General features: G+C 42.5%; 1 protein-coding gene across 1 annotated transcript in view; it reads right to left on the reverse strand.

The window, feature by feature from the left end:
* Stk32a (serine/threonine kinase 32A) overlaps window positions 1-18849 on the reverse strand; it is a 116682-nt gene that overhangs the window by 12325 nt on the left and 85508 nt on the right. Inside the window, exons 7-8 of the mRNA XM_057788690.1 lie at window positions 11399-11488; window positions 1604-1701 (exon numbers count right to left, since the gene is read on the reverse strand). Of these exons, the coding sequence (XP_057644673.1) occupies window positions 1604-1701; window positions 11399-11488 (188 nt within the window). The remainder of the gene's footprint in view (window positions 1-1603; window positions 1702-11398; window positions 11489-18849) is intronic.

An 18849-nucleotide genomic window follows, 5' to 3' on the forward strand; every position in this document is an offset into this window, starting at 1 on the left:
ACACCATTTGTTGGAGGTAAAGGGGACAGACAATGGGCTAGATGGAAGGAAAGGTATCAGACAATTGAACATCTTCTGTTCCATCTTTGCAGTCAAAGAGAAATGGTTGGACTCTGCTGCTTTGAATTTGGGGCCCCTTCAGGCTTTCTTTTTCGTCTGTCTTGGGTGGAACTGTCTAACTTATGTCTCTGCCCTTCATCATAGCTTGGAAGCATGTGATTTGTCGGGCTTCACAGGTTCCCAGGTGCATGGGAATTCTGCCCCAGGAGGAAACATGTCCTAGGTCCCATCCACAATGGATTTGGATGGTATTCAGATGAGTCTTGGGACTCTAGAGATGATGCTGGGGGGAGAAAATGTTTTTGCTAGTGGAATATATCGAGTGTATGCTCCATGTGAGGAGGACGTGGGTTTCGGAGAACCCAGAGAGAAAGGCCATGGTCTGGATGTGTTTCTTACACACAGTCTTATGTTGGAGCGCTAACCCTCAACGAGATGGCATTTAAAGACAGGAACTGTGGCACAGTTTGAGACAGAATGGGTTCTAAAGGCAGAGCCTGACATTTTAAGATTAAAAGACCTTTCTCCCCTTTGCCTTATGTGCTCTCCTCATCTTTACTTCCCCCCATCCCTCCACCCCTTCCTTTCTCTATGTTGTAAGGACACTAGAGCCCCGCATTTCTGACTCTCTGACTTGGACTTCCAGCCTCTACCAGCTGTAAGAAAATAAATACTCTATGCTACCAGGTTCACAGTACACTATTTTAGTAGGCTGGACTAACTACGATAAAACTTTGGGGGATATCTGAATTCTATATTAATTTGTAGTAATTGCGTAAAATACAATTTTTACTATTTTTCTCTGAATCTTTTTCTAGAGAAAAGTTTCTCGCTTGAGAAATATTTTCACTGACAAGGCCACTACTGCAGCTTGCTAGGGAACTCATACCCAGCAGCCACATCAGACATGGGACCGACAAGAGAGGGCACAGGTTGTCTGGTGCCAACAACTCTCACGTTGATGGAGAGGGGTGTTTGAATTAGAGCCCTGTCCAGTGATGCAGAATGATTTTCTTTAAACACACACGTAGATTTACCCAAGAGAGTGAGGCCTATTGATTTCCTTTTATCAGGAGTTTTTGATATCCATATTATTAACTTCTCTGTAGAATTAATATTAACTGACAGATTCAGCAGCACATAGAGAACACTGAATTAATCTGTGCAGAGGTCTCAAGGGGTATTGTTAACACCAGACAGCATAGGTGTTTTCTGATTTCAAATAAACTGCTTGGTTCTTAGCAAATAATTCATTCTTTCATTCTGAAACAGAACCTGAAGGGGCTGGGGAGGTGGCTTAGTGGTTAAGAGCCTGGTTGCTTGCAAAGGACCTGGGTTTGGATTCCTGCATTCACATCAGGGGGCTCACCTGTAACTCCAATTTCGAGGGATCCAATGCCCTTTTCTGGCCTCTGTAGGCACTGCACACATGTGGGGTACATAACACACACTCGGGCACACATACATAGACGTACAGAAGCAGATCTCGAAAACATTGTTTCTCTAGAATAATACGAAACGAGAACATGTGGTTCAACTATACCCGGCCTCTTAGCAGCTCGTAAGCTGTCACCCCCAGGGACCACCAGTCGACAGCAAAGGAGTAGCCTGTTTCTTTCCTGGAGCTGAACATCTCAGGTGCTGCAAAACACGGAAAAGGTTAGTTTCGCTCCCTGAGATGCCAATCAATCTATTTCCCCAACACATTCCTCCCAAGAAGAATCAGCACCCTGGAAGGTGTAAACACTCCCACAGTTGTTTATTATTCAGTGGTGGATTGCTCACAGCAGGCAGTACTTTCTAATTTCTTAGCTTGCCCAGCAGTCCCGTTCATCAGCTAACACAAACAGACATGCGCAGACCTTAGTGGACAAACTCTTTTCTTTTTTAGAACCTTTACACTGTGGGTCCTATTTGTCCTCAGATGAGCCACTAACTCTGGGACGAAGAAAGCTGAAGGCGCACACTGTCTTCATCTGCAAAGTCTACACTAAAGGAGCTGAATGCATTTGGCAATCTCAAACAATGCTTAGAGTTGGAGGAGACATGCATTGACATGGGAACACCTGGCAGCATCAAGGGGCTGAATGCAGCTTTCTACTATGCATGAGATCGGGGTGGGGTGGGGGGTGGGGGAGGGCACTCAATGAAGTGTAACACTTTGCAATAACCATGGGAGGTTTATACTTCATAACTGTAGTTCTCTGAATTGGCTGTACTGGAAACCAGAGTCAGCCTCAATTGTACCTTCAGAGATGACCCCTCATGCCTTCTTTATGCACTTAGTTATACATTTCTAAGAATATACTTGCATCCAGATGGTTAGGGCAGGGGACATGAAGGACAGAGCAAGGACAGTTATAGGGCTGCTGCTCACCAGGTTCCACACAGTGTCTAGTCAAGAACCTAGCACTCAAGAGTCAGTAGATAGAAACTTAGCACACAGATGAGTGAATACGGAAGCCACCAGACTTGTGACCATTATCTCTGTGCCTGTGCTGGGTTCAAAGACTGCCCCTACTACTTCAGTGCCCATGAGCAAATCAGTTGGCACAGTGTAATTCCTGCCCCAGCAAGATCAGAACACTAAAAATAATTCTTTATCAGTTTAGAAATTAAATGAGTTCATGCCTGTCCAAAGGTCAACACAGCGTCTGGCATTTGCAAAAAAATCAAAACAAAAAATCAGAAGCAAATGACCATAACAGTTGAGGAGTTTACCTAGTTCGAAGCTACACAGAGTTGATGCCACACCTCCTGCAGTAAGGTACTGACTAGACAAAGGAAATCCTGAGGATATGGCCTGTTTACCTGTGCACTTGAATTCTAGCTAGATTGCTGTGTACAGCTTCCTATTCCAAGGGTAGCATATCGACATCCTGACGCTCAGGACTGGCTCTAAGGGCTCTATACTGGAGAACTAAGTGGGTCTCATGCCCCGGTGAATTCATGTTTCACACATTACTGCATCCTTTCTTCAAGTTCCAAGTCCCAGTGCAACTGGGGAGACAATAGCTCTGACCTCGCAGTGTTCCTATTCCTGGATAGAATGGACTGTAGGTTTGTGTTCCTTCTTCAGTATCATACCGCAAATCATCTCTAAGGAGACAGGTGTCAAACACTTCACTGAAGAAGACATCCAGGCATTCGGAAGCATGGCAGAGACCGTGTTGTTAGGAAACACCAAAAGAAGTAAGTATCACACTACCAAAGCCCTGGACTCTCTCATATCAAACCATCCTTGGAGGAGGCGTGACTGTTCTTTTTTATATTCTCCAGTCTGCCTTTCATCTGCTATTTGCTCTGCTTCCAAACATGAAGGCATTTGTATATGCGCTCCTTCACTAAACCAGCATTCATGTTGTGCAAAGCCCTGAGGTAGCGCGATGGACATTTAAGAAGAGAAACCATAACAACACACAAACGTGCTGGGACATTTTAGGCCTTCAAGCAGGCAGGTGGCGATGGGAGATGCTGAGGACCTTTCTCTGATTCTTTGCTCTGATTTCCTGACTCCCCTTGCTCCTGAGAGGAGCCAAACAGAACTGGGAATGCATTGCTTTCCCTCCGAATAGACAAGAGGTCTCTTGTTTGGAACTTTTTTTTTCTTTTTAAAGAGTTTTTCAATATACACATTCAGAAAGCATCTGAAACATAAAAGAAATAAACGACTATTTAGAGGCCAGTGCCTCTGTAACCATCGTCCCCATCAAGAAGCACAGTCTTGCTCCCCCACTACAACTAACCTTCCCACTCTGCCTAGAACTCACCACCCTGAGTTTTCATTGAATAATGTTGATTTTTATAATGATATATGAATTTCTAAACAACAGATTAATTTTGTCTATATGATATATATTTCCCCGGGGCTACGAATTAATGAAATGAGGGACTGCAAAACCATTTACTTAATTTGTTTCAAGCAATTACAATAAAGCCAACATTAACAAAGTAAAAGAGAGAGAAAAAATAAAGGAACACATCCTACCAAGTCCTTTGGAATGAAATGCTAGTTTCTGGAGTCATTTGCATGGCACCTTTTCAGTCCAAAAATATTTGTGTGTGATTCATCCTAATTGCTAGGCAATTCAGTTTGTTGAATTTAGTACTACATGGATACATGGTGATTTACATACCTGCCCTATTGTGGATAGCTGTTGGAGTTATTTTCCATTTGGGAGTATTGCAAACAATGCTGTCTGGACCACTCCTGTGCTGCTGTGATCCTGTATCATTAGTGGTGTTGTCAGGAGTAGATGTTCTGGAGATGGGGCTGTGCATTTCACACTCCTATACCCACCAAAGGGCTGTGCTGCTCACACCGAGACCAGCAGCCAAAGCCCCTTTTGCTCAACACTCTTTTCCACACTTGGGGTTATTACTGATTTGTTGCATGTGCCATTTTATCTCATTGCAATTTCAAATGAATTTCCATTGATTGCTAAAAGGCTTGCTACAATTCATATGCTTAATTGGGTATTTGATGATGATCAGATTTAGAATTTAAAGCCTAGGCATTAGGTTTTTGTCAGAAACGGTCCCCCCCAAATAATTCTATAATATAATAAAAAATATTTAGATATGACCTCAAAAAGTGTGCAAATGATACGCTTTGGAAAAAGAACCAAAATCACCTTATATCCCGCATATTATAAAGCTATGGCAATTAATACTGAAAACCCCAGAGTACAGATATAAGTATTTGAAGTTATTTAGATGATGAGAAATGATTTTCATATAAGCATTGGAGGGTTGTGATTTTACACAGAATTTCTGAATAGTTAATAACCTAACAAAAATGACATAAGACTCTTATTAGATATACGTCCAGTGAAAGTAGTGTAGAATTGGTATTAAGTAAAAATGAATAAAAAAATAAAGTACTAAGTAGACAAATCTAAGATCTGGAATAAGAAGATCTAGCTAAGAATTGCATCCAGGGCAGAAACCCTAAAGCAGGTCCACAAGCAAACCTGAGAGACTGAACCCGTGCTTCTCATGAGCCAGGCCCTGGGCCTGAGTCCCAACCCTCCACACAAACGTGACTAGTTTGAGCATATTAACAAGGAGTTCATTGCGTATGTGTGCAATCCCAGCAGTCGGGAGACAGAGCAAGGAGACTTACTTCTTGTTTAAAGTCTGAGCTACATTGAAAGTTCCGCACCAGCCAGAGCAACGCAGCAAGACTCGGCCCCCAAAACTGAATCTGACAACCAACAAATTAAGGAGACAAAGAATTCGTGCAGAGTAGGAGCTACGATTTCATGTCCCCGATTCATACAGGCAGGGATTATTTATGTAATCACTAAGAAACACAAAGTAGGGAAGAAAAACGGGATGAATAAGAAAATGAGCAGAGTCTATGGACAGGCAATATATAGAGTCATAAAGATGGGTTCCAACATGACAATGAGGTCCGCTTCTCCTGGTCATTTGGGGAGGTTGGGGTCCTGATAACTGGGCACAGGTGAGGATGCAGGGAAGTACGTGTGTTACGCTCTTCTAGCATGAGTAGAAACCAGTATGAGCCTTCAGGGAGAGACATTGGCATGTGTGCTCTGTAAGCAGGAATTCTTTCCTGCAGTGGTAATTTTAGTTAAAAGGTAAAACTTTTATGTTCATTGTGTGCAGTACATTTAAAAATATAGTGTGAATGAATCAACTGAAGCAACTAAGAATTACAACACACATTTACCATTTTTTGAGTGTGTGTGTACAGGCATGGGCACATTCCATTCCATGCTGTGAATGTTGAGGTCAGAGGACAGCTTGTAGGAGTCACTTCTTTCTTTCAACTCTGTGGGTTCCAAGGGTCTGGCTCAGGTCATCAGCTTCACAGTGGGCCACTTTACCTGCTGAGCCATCTTGTTGGCCCTTACTCTTGTTTATATTGTTAAAAAACCCAAAGTTACGCTCGATGATCCTCAAGGGTAGAAGACATTATTTTATGACAATATTCACGACATAGAAATAATCAAGTTGATGGAAATGATTCTACTAAGAACCAAGACATAGACAAAAGGACAGTTCACAGTGAGAAGCAACCAAGTGTTCAACAGCAGAAGAAACTACACACATCACAGCGGGGCCCTCTGGTCTGCAGCACATGGTGCAGAATGTGGGCTTTATGTCCTGACATAGGAAAATGAGCAGTGTTCTCTATCGGACAAGGCTCAGGCTAAGTGGGCAGAGGGAAGAGGGCACCGTTTCCAGGAGAGGTGTGTGTACTGCCTGGACCCAGGGCCATCAGATGGCTTAGAGCCATGCTTCTCGACCTTCCCAGTGCTGTAACCCTGTGCTGATAGTTTGTTTGTGCTCTAACATGCAAAACTTGCCTGAGAATCAGAGTGTGGAGCTGGCCACTAGTCAGCCATAGAGGCCAGACAGCAGGGGCACACATCTTTAATCCCAGCACTGGGGAGGCAGAGGCAGACGGATCTCTACAAGGTCAAGGCCACTGTGGGCTACACTAGATTGATTTAGTCTCAAAGAGAAAGAGGGCCAGGTGGTGGTGGCTCACACCTTTAATCCCAGTACTTGGGAGTCACACACCTTTAATCCTAATACTAGGGAGGTAAAGACAGAAAGGGATATGGCTGGGTGGAGAGAGGAATATATGTTGGGAGGACACAGGAGCTTAGCCTTAAGGATTATCTCTACAAGTCCTTGTAGAGATAGAGAAATCCCCATTTAGTCTGAGGATTTCTGGAGACAGGATCTTGCCCCCTCTGTTTCTCTGATCTTTCAGCATTTACCCTGATATCTGTCTCTGGGTTTTTATTATTAAGACCAATTAGAATTCACACTATACAACCCTCTAATACAATTTCTCATGTTGTGGTGACCCCCCACCACCACATAAGATGATTCTAATTGCTACTTCCTGTCATTTTGCTACTGTTATGAATCATAATGTAAATATCTGATATGTAGAATGTCTGATAAATGACTCCCATTGGAGGGTCATTAGATCCCTCTCCCTAAAGAGGTTGCAACACACAGGTTAAGAACCGTTCACTTAAACCATGCTCATAGTCTTTCCTTGGACCTGTGTCCTAACTGTTCAGATTGCTCACCTCTAAAGTGGAAGCAGCCACAGTTATTGCCTTACAGAATTGTTTTTAGAGCGAGAGATCAAAGGCATGTTCTTAGAATGTACACAGCATGCTAGCAAATGTCAGTCATTACACCATTATCACTGCCATCTCCCCAAATGTTCCAGGCTCGATGCTTCTAGATTTGGATTTCATTTCATGCTCTGCCAATCACTTGTTCTGGGATATGATCATGCCATTTTCTCTCTGGGTTGGACTTCCTAATGTTTAAAATAAAAATCATAGTAAAATCTGTCTCATGGAGCTGTTTTAATGATATAATGAATATTAAAGACTTAAAGCACCTGAGACATTATGGATGCTCACAACATGACAGCAATTGTTGCTACCTTTACATTATCAAATGGATATGTACATCAAAGAAATTTGGTCTAATCCGCCTTCTAAAAGTGAAAAGGTAAATGTGTTTGTATACAGAAAAACACTCAAAAGGAATCTATAAACATTAATTGGTGCGAGAATTATTTTCTTCTTCGCTTGTCAGCATTCTGCACTTTTTTCTTAGTGGACTTTCGTGCTCTCTCACACACACACATACACGGGCACGCGCGTTCACGCACGTACACACACACACACACACACCTCCTCTGTATTAAGGAGAAAGCTTTAACTGGTGAACTTCTAAGTGATCTGGATTATTCTCAGTTCTAAGATGGGGAAGAAGGAGGGGCTAGAGCAGTGAGCTACAACTACAACAGGAAGGCAGAAGGTAAGAGCTTATGGAGGACACGCCCCTTATGGAAGGCACGCCCCTTATGGAGGACACGCCCCTTGTGGGGGACACGCCCCTCATCTTGTTGTTTCAGCCTGGACTCTGTCTTCTCAGGTCTTTCTTCTTCTTTCTTTCCCTCATTCCTTCTTTCCTTTCTTTTTTTTTTTCTTCTTTCCTTTCTTTTTCCTTCCTTTTTTCCTTCCTTTTTTCCTTCCTTATTTCCTTCCTTTCTTCCTTCCTTCCTTCCTACCTTCCTTTCTCTCTAGTTATGCTAGCATTCTACACCAGCACTATAAAGTATGTGCTAGTAAATTACCAGTAGAGTTTACTAAATTATATGAATATAACTCTTAAAAGAAAAAGCAGGCTTCTATTCATAATTCTTCATGAAAAGAGATATTTTTTAAAAAAGACAAAAGTAGATGTAGGTAAAGCCATAGGCTATGTCATTCGTACATTCTTTTGGAATACAGTGGGAAACATTCCCAACATGATGGACAAACAGAACTCGTTCAGCTCTTGAAGGGCCATGAGTAGAAATGACCCAGCACACACTTCATCCCTTGTGCCTCTCAATATCTGAAGCCAGACAAAGCTTGACGTAAGTCTAAGATTTTCATCCCAAGATGACTAATTGTTACCGTGAAGATCACATCAAATTGCTGAGTGTCAAGACTGCCTTTGCTTAACCACGATAAGTGTAGCCAGCATCATAGGGCACTTTGGGAAAATGAATGACTAAATGGATGTAAAGTATTGGACACATTGTCTGGTCCACAGGAAGAGTTGGATAAATAAACACTAGCAATTGCCCGCTAGAAATGTGAAAGCTGACAGTGCCTGGCCTCATGTCTGGATTCCAATTTCCTAGTTCTGTTCCATGAAGATGCCAGAAATGACAGCTGTGAAAAGAATTAGATTATACAGATATTATACTTAACAGGACTGGGAGAGGAAAGTTGTGTTCCCAGTACTCTGTCACCATGGAAACCATCCCTAGAAACCCCAGATGCACACTTTATGATTTGGCGCCAAGAAAATAGCCTCTAATATGGAAACCCAGGAAACCCAGAAAATAAACTGGACAGACCAGCAGGCTTGGATAGTCCTTTTATAACTAGAGTGCCGTGGGTTTTAGGCAGAAAAATGGGTTGAATTGTGTGTCCATTATTTTAGAAGCGACAAAAGAAATTTATTCCCCCACTGGCCATTGAAAGCCATGAAATCCGCAGTTGTTCAAATGTTCTTTAGAGAGAAGATCTTGTGATGGCCTTTCATGTAAGAGGGACCCCCACCCCCTCATCATGTGGAGAAAAGAGAATGAAAAACTGATAAGAAAAAATTGAAAGTGGCATTGTTCATTTCCTTGATTTCTTTCCAAGTCCAGACATTTTCCTATGACATTCTCTGCCCCTTACTGAATCCCTTCAGCATCAACAGCTTTAAGATCCTAACTAACTAAGAGAGCTGGCCTAGAGGAGAGTGGGTTTCTTTCTCCTGTGCCTGCCAGTAACCCTGCACTGTTTAACGCCATGCTTTAACAAGTTGGTACCCCACCCCATGGATAGCTTATCAATCATTAAGGCCTAATCAATTTTAATCCCTTTGCTTATTATAAGACTTCAAACGTCTTAAAATCCAGTGTGGTGAATTCTGACAGCAGTCTCTCAGAGTTTACTCACCCACCTCATCAGGCTGGATTTCCCCACCTCAGGGTAGGGATAGAGGACTGGGCTGCCTCTTACATATCTCCATCTCTTGTTTCCTAGCAAGCACTGCTTGTGTTTGAACATGTAAAAGGGACCATGACATCCTACTGCACCAATGGTGAGTCCGCCTTAGGGCTGGTAGAGCTTGTCAATTTAGCTTGCACAGCAGTGATCCAATGACTTTCTAAGCCTGCTGATGACAGAGGATATACCCTGGAGCCGTTAGCCTGTGCTGCAACTGCTGGCATCTCCAGTGAGCCATGCAGACGTGAGTCTCCTTTGTAAGCTGTAACCCAGCATTGTGGTTACCCCTGTGAAGCTGGACCACGAGTTTCACCTATCCCCTCCCCACCAAAAACAGTCAAGTTCTGTCTTCTACTGCTAATACTTGTCTCTACAGTCAACAAACCCTCATGAACAACTAGGAAACAGCAAGTGCAGCAGACAGACAGATACCTAACCCCAACCTGATTGCTAAGATCCTGTTATTATAATCAAATCAAGAATTAACAGATGATGAGTGATGTGAAATTCCCCTCTGTATACTGTGATATGTTTTATTATTATTTGGCCTATGGTAGGACCAAATATAGCCAGGCTAGAAGAGAAATAGAAAAAGAGTAGGTGAAGTCAAAAGGAGACACTATGTAGCTGCTGAAGGAGAAGAACGCCAGAACCTTGCCAGTAAGCCACAACCTCATGGCAATACACCTATGAAGAGAAATGGATTAATATAAGATGTAAGAGCTAGCTAGTAATATACCTGAGCCATTGGTCAAACAGTGTTGTAATTAATATGTTTTTTATGTGTTTATTTGGGTTTGGGCGGCTGGGAAATGAACCTGCAGTCTCCTTTTACAGATGAGAATCAACTCAAGTCTTTATGAGTGATATGGAAAAGGCATGTATTTCACTATTGTGAGAATAACATGTCTGCTGATAAACAGAAAATCTCTAGATTTTCCAGAGCAGATAGGGGTGCAGCAAGTTCTACGAAAACAGTATTTCTCTGCAGAGCAAAGCACTGACAATTGAGGATAGAATTTGTAGCTGATTTGTTGCTACAATTAAATGTAGATTTTATGGGCTATTTGACTCCTAGCCCTGCATTGTTAAATTCTTAATTGTCAAGACAAAAATCAGTTCCATATATCACTGTAAATAGAGGCATGCACATAATGGAACAGTTCTTAGGCATAAATTATTTTAAGAAAAACTTAACTCATGAGATAGCTGTGAAAACAAAATTGAAGCTAATCCTAGAACTGTGGAAGTACCTTGAAAACTTTACCACATTGTGCATGCACACAATATTATTTATACAGCACTAAAATTACTCTTGCTATATGTTATGACTCGACTTATTTCTGGTTCCTTTGTGTGATTTGTTTTGTATCTCTCCTTCTGGCATGAGGTACGTATTGTACGTATTGCTTTTAAATGGGTCACTATCATGTTAAAATCCTTTCACAGACATAGGTAATTAGCCACTGACTAAATTCATACTTTTGTTCAGAAATCAATAGACAACTGATTAGGTCATAAAATAGAATTTGTAGAATGTGATCGATGTCCCCGTTGAATCAAAATCCAGCCATGTAACTTGCTAATGCAGATGGCTCTGCCTTACTTCAGACCCATACATCGGTAGTCCCCTAGGTAAAGCCAACCAAAAAGGAATTTGTCCGTTCCAAGTGCAAGTCCTTAAGAATATGACCTTCATCAAATGGTATCTAGAAGAATCGGAAACACCAGATCTGTTCTTACAAATGAAAACCACTTGTGAAGCTGCTCATACCCACCCATGTAAGGCTTGGTGCCAGCTACGGTGGTGATCCGAGTCTCCTTGGGCAGCAGAGCAGCAATGTTGAAGTCTGTGATGTGCACATGCCCTGTGGGGAGAGGAAGACCAGGAGAATGTTAAACCTTTTCAACCTAGAAGAATAGTCCCTCATCTAATAATTGGGAAGATCTGGATGCTTAGCCTGTTAGTTCTGGCATGCTAGCTGCATCTGAGTGAAGGCTATAAAAGTTCCCTTATTCTATCCTCAAGGATAGAGATTTTAAACCACTGCAGCAGCCGGAACATGATATGCAGCCATTAATATCTGACTATAAACGTGTAGTTCAACCTCAGACTGTTTAAGCTTTGGTAGATGAGTTCATGATCCAGGAACTCTTCTGGGGATTATTGTCTGCTGGCACCCGCCCAGATTACTTATCCTGTATATACCATATAGGCAACAGCCAGGGCCTCTGAAAGCATCACAATCCCCATAATCTCTTATGGGATCACTTAAAAAATACAAGTAAAATTACTATTTCCTGGCACAGATATGGATACACATTTTGTTGTTGCTGTTCTTGTTTTTCTAAGACCCCATTTGTATGGGGGAGGCAGACAGGGCAGGTTGCTTCCAGTGAACTCTAACAAAGTAAATTCTATCAAAGGACAAAAGGCAAAATTCAGAATTTTATTTAAAGGGATTGGGGGGCCAGGAGATGTAGTCTGTGTCCAGACCTCTGTCCCTAACAGGTAGTAGCCTGTTATTTTCCTACATTGAGACTAAATTTTCCCACATTAAAATATAATGGTAAATTACATGATGTCTTGGAACCCTTTGAGTTGTGAAACACAGTAATAAACAGGTTTCTTCGGGCTGTAACACACAGCAATAAAACGTGCATGTAGCACTTAAGTTTGGTAGGAAATATACCCTACATAATGTTCCAGGGTTCCTGCATTTACAGCTAGAAGGAAGAAATGGGCAGGGCAGTAAACTCAAGCCAAACTTGTATGAAGTGTTGGCATTCCCATTTATATGTGTCTGCTGTTTTGATGGAGATGGTATTACAGAGGGAATACCAATTCATTCACCTTCCAGGATCCACAGTCCAAACTCCCCACATCAAACTCCACAGTCTGCTTCTGGCCACATCCAGCCCATCACTAAGGAAAACCCTCACTCTCTCCATCAACCTGGTTCTGTTTCATGCAGAAAGTACTTGCTTTTCATTTGCGTGGCATTTTCATAAGATAGAAGCACTAGCATTCATCCAAATGAATTAACCAAATTCACCAAATCACATCAATGAATGAGGTCAATAGCTCTCTACCATAGTTCTGGCTCTCGGTTTCTTTTTACTTCTATTTAATACATAGTTCGTGCTCCAAATATTGGACAGCTTTGGAAATTGATACAAATTAGGTGGGCCTGAAATCTCCCAATTATGAGCCTGTTCTCTAGAGCAGGGATGCGTGACTTTAAGTCTAGTCCCCACCACTAACCAGCTATGTCACCTGGAAAAAGTCACCTGGGCTCTCTAACTGCTGTCTTCTTACTAGGTAAGGTTATGGGAAAATGAAAGACAGCAGGGACTATGGGAGACCCAGCCCCGCACCCGTCAGGGCACCAGAATTGTTGTCAATCATTATCAGAAGCTAAGGCACAGACTGGCAAACCACATGGGCCTGTGTCTCACTTCCCTCCAACCACAACTGGACTGACAGGAAAATCTGACATCTGCATTAAAAATAAAAAACTCCAGAAAATGGTCATGAACGGTCTGGAGCGGAACCCTTCCCTAAAACTTGAGGTTTTCTATAATCCGTATATGGTTGCCTACATGTACTTTGAAGTAGGATGTAAAGAATGTTTTGGATACACACAGTTCCTGAAGCCTGTGCTCTGGACCGGAAGCAAGAGTGTCACTCGGGAACTTGTAGGAATTGAAAAACTTTGAGCCTCCCTATACTTTCTGGATCAGAAACACTAAGGTCCATGTCTTAGCATTTAAACAAGCCCTTTAGGTGACGCTGAAGTCACAGAGAGTTTGATATCATTGTTTTGAAAGAAGACCTGGCTCAGTGGAATTGTGAGAGTGTTTCACAAGACTACAAAGTAAGGATGGGGGATACTGGCCAAAGAAGGCAAACCCAGACGGCACTGACTGTCTCTCTGCTCAGTCTGACTGAATGAATGATGAATATCTATTAACATCTGTGCATGATTCCTTCAGTTTTTACAATGTTGTCTCAGCCTGTCCCAGGGAGGTGCTCCCTGTTGTATAGGTGACTGGTTTATAGCTAGGTTCATAGGATCCAGAATGGTGAAATTAAGGTTAAGATCTAGAGACTGGTTTAGGATCTAGACATTGCTCTTGTGACACTTTGGTTCAGATTCCGAATCTCCCACCATGCTGTGTGTTCTGCCGCAAAACCAAAGAACTAAGCAACTTGAAACACGTAGTTTTTGATTCTCTCAGACATCTTCCTCTGCCAGGATGCAGAGGAAATACTTTGAAGACTCATGGAAGCTCCAGCGGCGTTATAACAACCCTCAGCACCATGGGCAATGCTATGCCTCAGTTCCCATGGGTGCTTCCATGCTGAGCTTACCATGTCAGGCTCTCTCCTGTGATGTAAAGGGGACTTCCAAGGCTGAGTTGGGGGTGGGGGATCCTCTGTGATGCAGATGGGAGGAATCAGGACTTTTCTTAAGAACGGGGCAATTTTATACTTTCTTCCACAACCCAGGGCTCCAAGCAACTCCTGGAATAAAAGTCTCAAACTTGGGACTATAGAGCTACTAGATGCATTGTCTTTGCTCTGACCCTGATCTGGGCATTGTAGGATGCTGGGTGTAAAGTTCTCCCATACAAGACTAAGGGCTTCCTGATCTAGATTCCTGAGGAAGAGTTTCCACCTTGGATAGCTGATAACCTCAACTCATCTCACAGTGCTGTTGAGTTCAGCTTCCGCTGTCGTCATTGTCTATACTCTTCCTCACTGTGGCTGCGCTCAGGCTGGAGCCCCTTTCATCAGCACCTCTCTCTAGGGTATCATATCCCATCAGCTGGCAATAGCCACAACTGCTAAAGTTTTGCAAGTGTTTACAGTATGATTTTTTTTTCCAGCATGTGTTGGGATTCTTCATGGAGGAAGCTGATAAGATAGAAATCTCTGTTCTCTCTCATTCTCAAGAATGAACTTTTACCTCCCTCTCTCATGACTACAGATATTAAAAGCTAAATTACGTATAATGTTATAATTGCCAAAGCCTTTGAGATGCCAGGTAGGCATTATTGTTCCTCTGGGTGCAGCATTTGTTTTCTGACTAACTTAAGAAAACCACAAATTTTTCAGACCCTGTGAAAGTGATAAAATTGGATTGGCCACTTGAACTGGCAGGATGTGAAAATACATTTCAGGACGGTTTGCTATGATTCATCTAAGACCTGATGCCATATTGGCTCTGAATTAATATAAGTGAGATATCTGGGGAGAGCAGAAACTTGAGTGCTCAAAATGAAAGCCATTTTTTTTATATCAAATGCTGAGTCATGAGATATCTTCATTCATATTGTGGAAAGAGTCTCCGTCTTATATGATCTCACATAAATACCGCTACATGCTGGGGAATATGAACAATATGAATCCTTAGAATAAAACAAAGCTTCATTCTGTTACTGCGCACAGGTGAATGAAGACAGAAGTCACAGGATGGATACAATACTCATTTGGGAGGCTGGGCATAGAAGGAGGCATTAAAGAGAAATCACACGGCTACCCTTCACAGTTGCTAAGGTCTCCATGCCAGGGGTGAAGTACTGAAAATGAGGTGGCAGAGACCAGTGAGCCTTCAGCTCCCAGAGGAACGTGGGAAAGCAGAAGAGCTGCTGCTCAAAAGGGCAAGCATTGGTTTGTGGCTCGGCTGGTTCTCATAAGAACAACATTAGAAGCTTGGGGAGACAGGCGAGGGAATGTAGTCACTTAAAAGCAACTAATTTTAGTTCCAGAATAGTGTTGAAGTCATAGATTTTTTTTTATCTAAGTGAAAATGACATCAAAAAATTATCTTCTCTAGAAAGGGAACCCTGGGATATGATTTCCAAAATAGATCCCAGACTTTTCACTTTGTCTGCTTCTCTCTCACTCACGAAGTCTTCCTTTATTCATAGCAACAATTCTGAAGGTGCGTTCAAAATGGGAATACAATATGGTGCCTGTGGCTGTTGTTTTTGTTTCTTGTTTAAATCGATGCCTGGAGAGTGAAAGGGCATGAGAGGTTTCCCATCACTTGAGACACTGGACCTGTCCCTCAGGAAGGCAGGAAGACGGCTCCCACATCCCAAGCCACAAAGTCCTAAATAGAATGAAAATGCCAAGAACAGTGACCTCAGACAACTGTGTAAATCAAGGAAGGCAGGATAGATCATTACAAGCAGAGTTACTTGAAGATTAAGCTTAAATGACCTTGTTTAAGCTCAGGATTCAACAAGAAAAAGGATCTTTAGTACCATTCCATCTGGAAAGGCACAGTAATTCTCAGGGAAGACTAGTAATCGCCTTACTTTCATAGACTCTATCGATAGAGATTTGAGCTATATACACACTGCTCTACACAAAGCCACTCAGACCATCAACATAGTCTTTGTCCAGCTGTGAAAGCCTCTATAATCTCATGGAAGTCACACTCTGATTTGGTTTTAAGCGGTTTCTGTTTGCTTATTTTTATGGTTGACATTGTACCATATGTTTTCACTGTTGTGTCAATGTTTATCATGATCCCAAGATGTAAGTGTCCTTGGTGTCTGAGAAACAAAGGCACAGAAACATTTGGGCAACTTGACCAAATTCTGAGAGCTAGTGAGTAGTGAACTGGGTTTTAAAGCAACCTAGCTCTGTCACTCGTACTATAAACAGCACTAAAATTAGTCTTTCACAAGAGTAGGTTCTCTATGGGGCTACACTTCAAAATTAATTGATTTACTCATTTCCTTCCTAATCTATAATCATCAAATTCCAAGAAAAATTAATGAGAAAAGGAGGAAGACAATGAAGAGGAAGTAAAATGAAGAACAATGGGTGCATGTGTTCTAAAAGCACGATCAAGCATCTTCTGAGAACCGAGATTGAAACTGGAGTGAAAAATGTTCCCATCGGTAAGGTTTACGTGTCTCCTCGGAGTCATACAAATGATGAGGTGAGAGGTGTTCTTTCTATGGGTAGTTGTCTGTCATAAAAGGTAAGGCGTAGACCAAAACCTTATTCTGCTTAACCAGCTATATTTTCCAGAAAGCTTGGTGGTACAGAGTTGCTTTTTTCTAAATAACAAAAGTGTGGCTTGTGCAGGCTGCCCTTCTCCCTAGGAATGAAGATTCAGAGTGTGTTTACAGCAGGCATGGAAGGCCCAGGCCTCCCATACAAGACTGGGAGAGCTGGTGTTTTCATGAAGGTCACCTTCATGCTGTCTCAGCATTGCTCACATCTCTGAGTTTCAGAAATGTGTTCCAAAATGTCAGAAGCTGAAACAGTAAAGAAATAAGACATTGGAAGGAAGTCGGGGGAAAAAATCCCTTCAGACAGCCCATAAATAAAGAATGACTTTGAGCGTTGAGATTAGGGGCAGTGCTCAAAGGTGTTTCTTAGCTCTCGGGGCCTAGGTGGGCCTGGGAAAATCAAGTTTGAATTCAAGTAGGTAAATAAATAATAAGGAATGGATGGAAATTGAAGTTTCAGTTCTAATTGCCAATCCTGCTTATCAAGGATGAATAACTAAAGACCTTCACAGATTCAGGTTCGCTTTTTTTTTTATTTTACTGAACTTCTATTTATTTATTTATTATTTATTAAAGATTTCTGCCTCCTCCCCGCCACCACCTCCCATTTGCCTCCCCCTCCCCCAATCAACTCCCCCTCCCTCAGCAGCCCGAAGAGCAGTCAGGGTTCCCTGCCCTGTGGGAAGTCCAAGGATCTCCCATCTCCTTCCAGGTCTAGTAAGGTGAGCATCCAAACAGCCTAGGCTCCCACAAAGCCAGTACGTGCAGTAGGATCAAAACCCAGTGCCATTGTTCTTGACTTCTCAGCAGCCCTCATTGTCCGCTATCAGGTTCACTTTGTAGATTTCCAATATGGAACCAGGGTGAAGCTGCCATGTGAAGTCAAGCAAGGGCAGCTGAGTGACCCAAGACTTGAGTCACACACTTCCTGATAACACACCCAGTAACACAGGATGCCTCCCCTGAATCAATCTGCATGTACCTCCTGCTATAAACAATGCTCTTATAGGTCCTGTATGATGGTCAATACCCATCTCCATTTGAACGTGTTTTAAGATATAGTAAGGAATGAAGGAGAAAGAGAAATTAGCTATCATACTGAATGGTTTTGTGTGCCCACTTGGCGCAACCTAGAGTCACCTGGGAGGAAGGAGCCTCAGTTGAGGAAATACTGCCGTAAGACCCAGCTGTAAGGCATTTTCTCAGTTAGTGATCATTGTAGGTGGTGACATTTCTGGGCTGGTAGTCCTGGGTTCTGCCTCCAGGTCCCTGCCCTGTTTGAGTTTCTGTTCTGACTTCCTTCAGTCATAAACAGCAATGTGGAAGTGTGAGCTGAATAAACTCTTTCTTCCCTAAGTTGCTTTTGGTCATGGTGTTTTCTATTTCAAACTGGTTTGGGACTCGTATGCATTCAGGTATCTATGTCCTCTGAGTGAGCTTTGAAATAAAATCCTCTATTTACTATCTTATACTTGTGCAAATTTGGACATGCATATGATTAAAATCAGATGCTTTTTGGGAAAAAAAAAACATAGTAAACAAGAGCTTTTGTCACTCAATACTATCAATCAAAACAGAAAGACTCTCTTCCTAGCAACCAGCATTTTCTCTTGGACTGCATAAAGATGAAGCCTCTCCCAGCACTAGAATGTAGAGGCAGGCAGATCTCTGTGAGTTCGAGGCCAGCCTGGTCTACAAGAGCTAGTGTGCAGGACAGGCTCCAAAGCTACAAAAAAAACCCTGTCTCAAAAAACCAAACCAACCAACCAAACAAACAAACAAGCCTCAAACCATAACTGGGGCTCTTGGACACTCTAGCTGCTGCAGGCCACTGCTTATCTGCAGTGTATCCACTAATGTCTTTAAATGAAACTGCTTTGCCATTTGTGTGCGCACTTTTTCAGTTATCTTAATGAGATGCCAAGGACCTGGAAACGCTTATCACTGACAGTGCCCACCTGCAGCACTCTCCCATGTACACCAGACAAGCTGTGTGCCCTACAGTATTCCCTGATGTAGTATCCATGAATTCAGGAAGTCCTTTTAAACTGTTGAGAAGGGGACTGAGGTGCTGTCTCGGTGGCTAAGAACACTGGCTGCTCTTCCGGAGGAGCCAGGTTAGGTTAGTAGCACTCACGTGGTGGTTCACGGCAATCAGCAACTAGAGCTCCAGGGGAGCCTATGCCTTCTT

The sequence above is a fragment of the Chionomys nivalis genome, chromosome 14, assembly GCF_950005125.1.
Source record: "Chionomys nivalis chromosome 14, mChiNiv1.1, whole genome shotgun sequence".
Lineage (NCBI taxonomy): Eukaryota > Metazoa > Chordata > Mammalia > Rodentia > Cricetidae > Chionomys > Chionomys nivalis.